This window comes from Adiantum capillus-veneris, chromosome 21 (genome assembly GCF_014529385.1).
Source record: "Adiantum capillus-veneris isolate H3 chromosome 21, ASM1452938v2, whole genome shotgun sequence".
NCBI classification, from domain to species: Eukaryota; Viridiplantae; Streptophyta; class Polypodiopsida; order Polypodiales; family Pteridaceae; genus Adiantum; species Adiantum capillus-veneris.
Window position 1 is genome coordinate 103223869 of NC_140951.1, and position 1424 is coordinate 103225292.

Sequence of the window (1424 nt, forward strand, 5' to 3'; positions counted from 1 at the left end):
CTCATAGCAACGCTCATAGCGACGCTCATAGCGACGTTTACAAAGAAGACTATAGCGACGCTACAGAGCCATAAATAGCGACGCTTATAGCGACGCCCGAGAGAATTTTTTTTTGGTGGCAGGGCATTGAATGCCCTGCCACCCATCAACCATATTGTACTTGATTCACTTTTTAAACAAAGTGCAAGGGTAGATAATAGACCCAAAATAGTCACCCACAAGACGCATTGTTTGCAAAATTGACAATTATACACATCATAGGCAAAATGAATTGATTGGCAAATGTAATAATGACAATTGTACAACATCATAGGCATAAAGAATTGATTGGCAAAAGGAACTGCGGTGACAAATGTAATAATATACATGGTTAAAAAAGACGTATAAAATCCGTCTCATGATACATAAGCTATAAGAAGCCCTAAACTAATGCTATCTAGCTACGGCTAAACTGACGTCGTCTAGTCAGACGTCTCATCGCGTCCAAGCGGCGTATCTGTCGGATTCTGCAAAAAAAGACAATAAGACAGCTTTCAGTAAGTATAAACATATAACGACATTTATAAAACAATACAAAAAATAAAAAAGAGTAAACCCTAATACTAACCATGCCGCCGCGAGAACTGAGAATGTCCATCAGGGCGTTTAAGCCCTTCCTGCCTGCGTACTCGCGCTCGTACGGTGTGGGATCACGTCCTGTCATCGACCACTGTCAAAACATACAAAGATTTCATTATGTTAGAATTAAAAAACTCATAAACCCTAAACTATCGAACATAAAGAGCAATGCGAAAACACTTACAAAATCGGCCTCAAATGATGCCCATCCACCGCTCCCCAAGTGGTGCGAGCTCCCTGCCTCTACTCGCGCTCTGGTTGCATCCTTTTGTTGCTTCCACTTGTCGGGATTCTCGCGCGCTGCTTTCTTCGCATTCTTCCAATCTTCTTTGGCCAGCCAATCTGGCCTGTTCCACCCATTCTTGATTGCTTTTTGCACTTCGGAACGCTTGTGTTTGCAGTATTCGCGCATTCGAATCTTCATCAGGTCTTCATTGAAGCGCTGATCCCGTGTTGGAACGGGAAACTCATCATGAAGTATGCTGATGACTCTGTTTTTTAAATCACTTGGTACTTCGCTCCATTTGTTTAGTATGTAGTGTCTAAACAGCTGAGAGCAAAGATCACGCATGCGCGAGATCACCTTCTTGCCGTCATCATCCATGATGATGCCGCCGCTTATGTCGACGGAGTAAGGCAAGCCCTCTGGCCGGTGACGCGTGAACCTGGGTGTCCCGACAGGGGTCTCTAGCGGCGTGTCGATGGGGGTACGGACGTCAGGTGTCTCCACCGGCGTCTGGGCCCCGAAGCGAGGAGTGTCGAGTGGGGTGGCTCCTGGCGGAGTAGGTAGAGGTGTGTAGCTTCTA

At 45.7% G+C, this 1424-nt stretch overlaps 1 protein-coding gene across 1 annotated transcript; it reads right to left on the reverse strand.

Annotated features, from left to right (window-relative positions):
* Positions 1 to 310: 310 nt before the first annotated feature.
* On the reverse strand, positions 311 to 1424 carry LOC147431453 (uncharacterized). The gene is made up of 3 exons (XM_086494048.1): positions 803 to 1424; positions 608 to 709; positions 311 to 506 (listed from the first exon to the last, which is right to left on the reverse strand). Exons 1-3 carry the CDS (start codon positions 1220 to 1222, stop codon positions 462 to 464), a joined length of 567 nt encoding a protein of 188 aa, XP_086350174.1. The 5' UTR covers positions 1223 to 1424; the 3' UTR covers positions 311 to 461.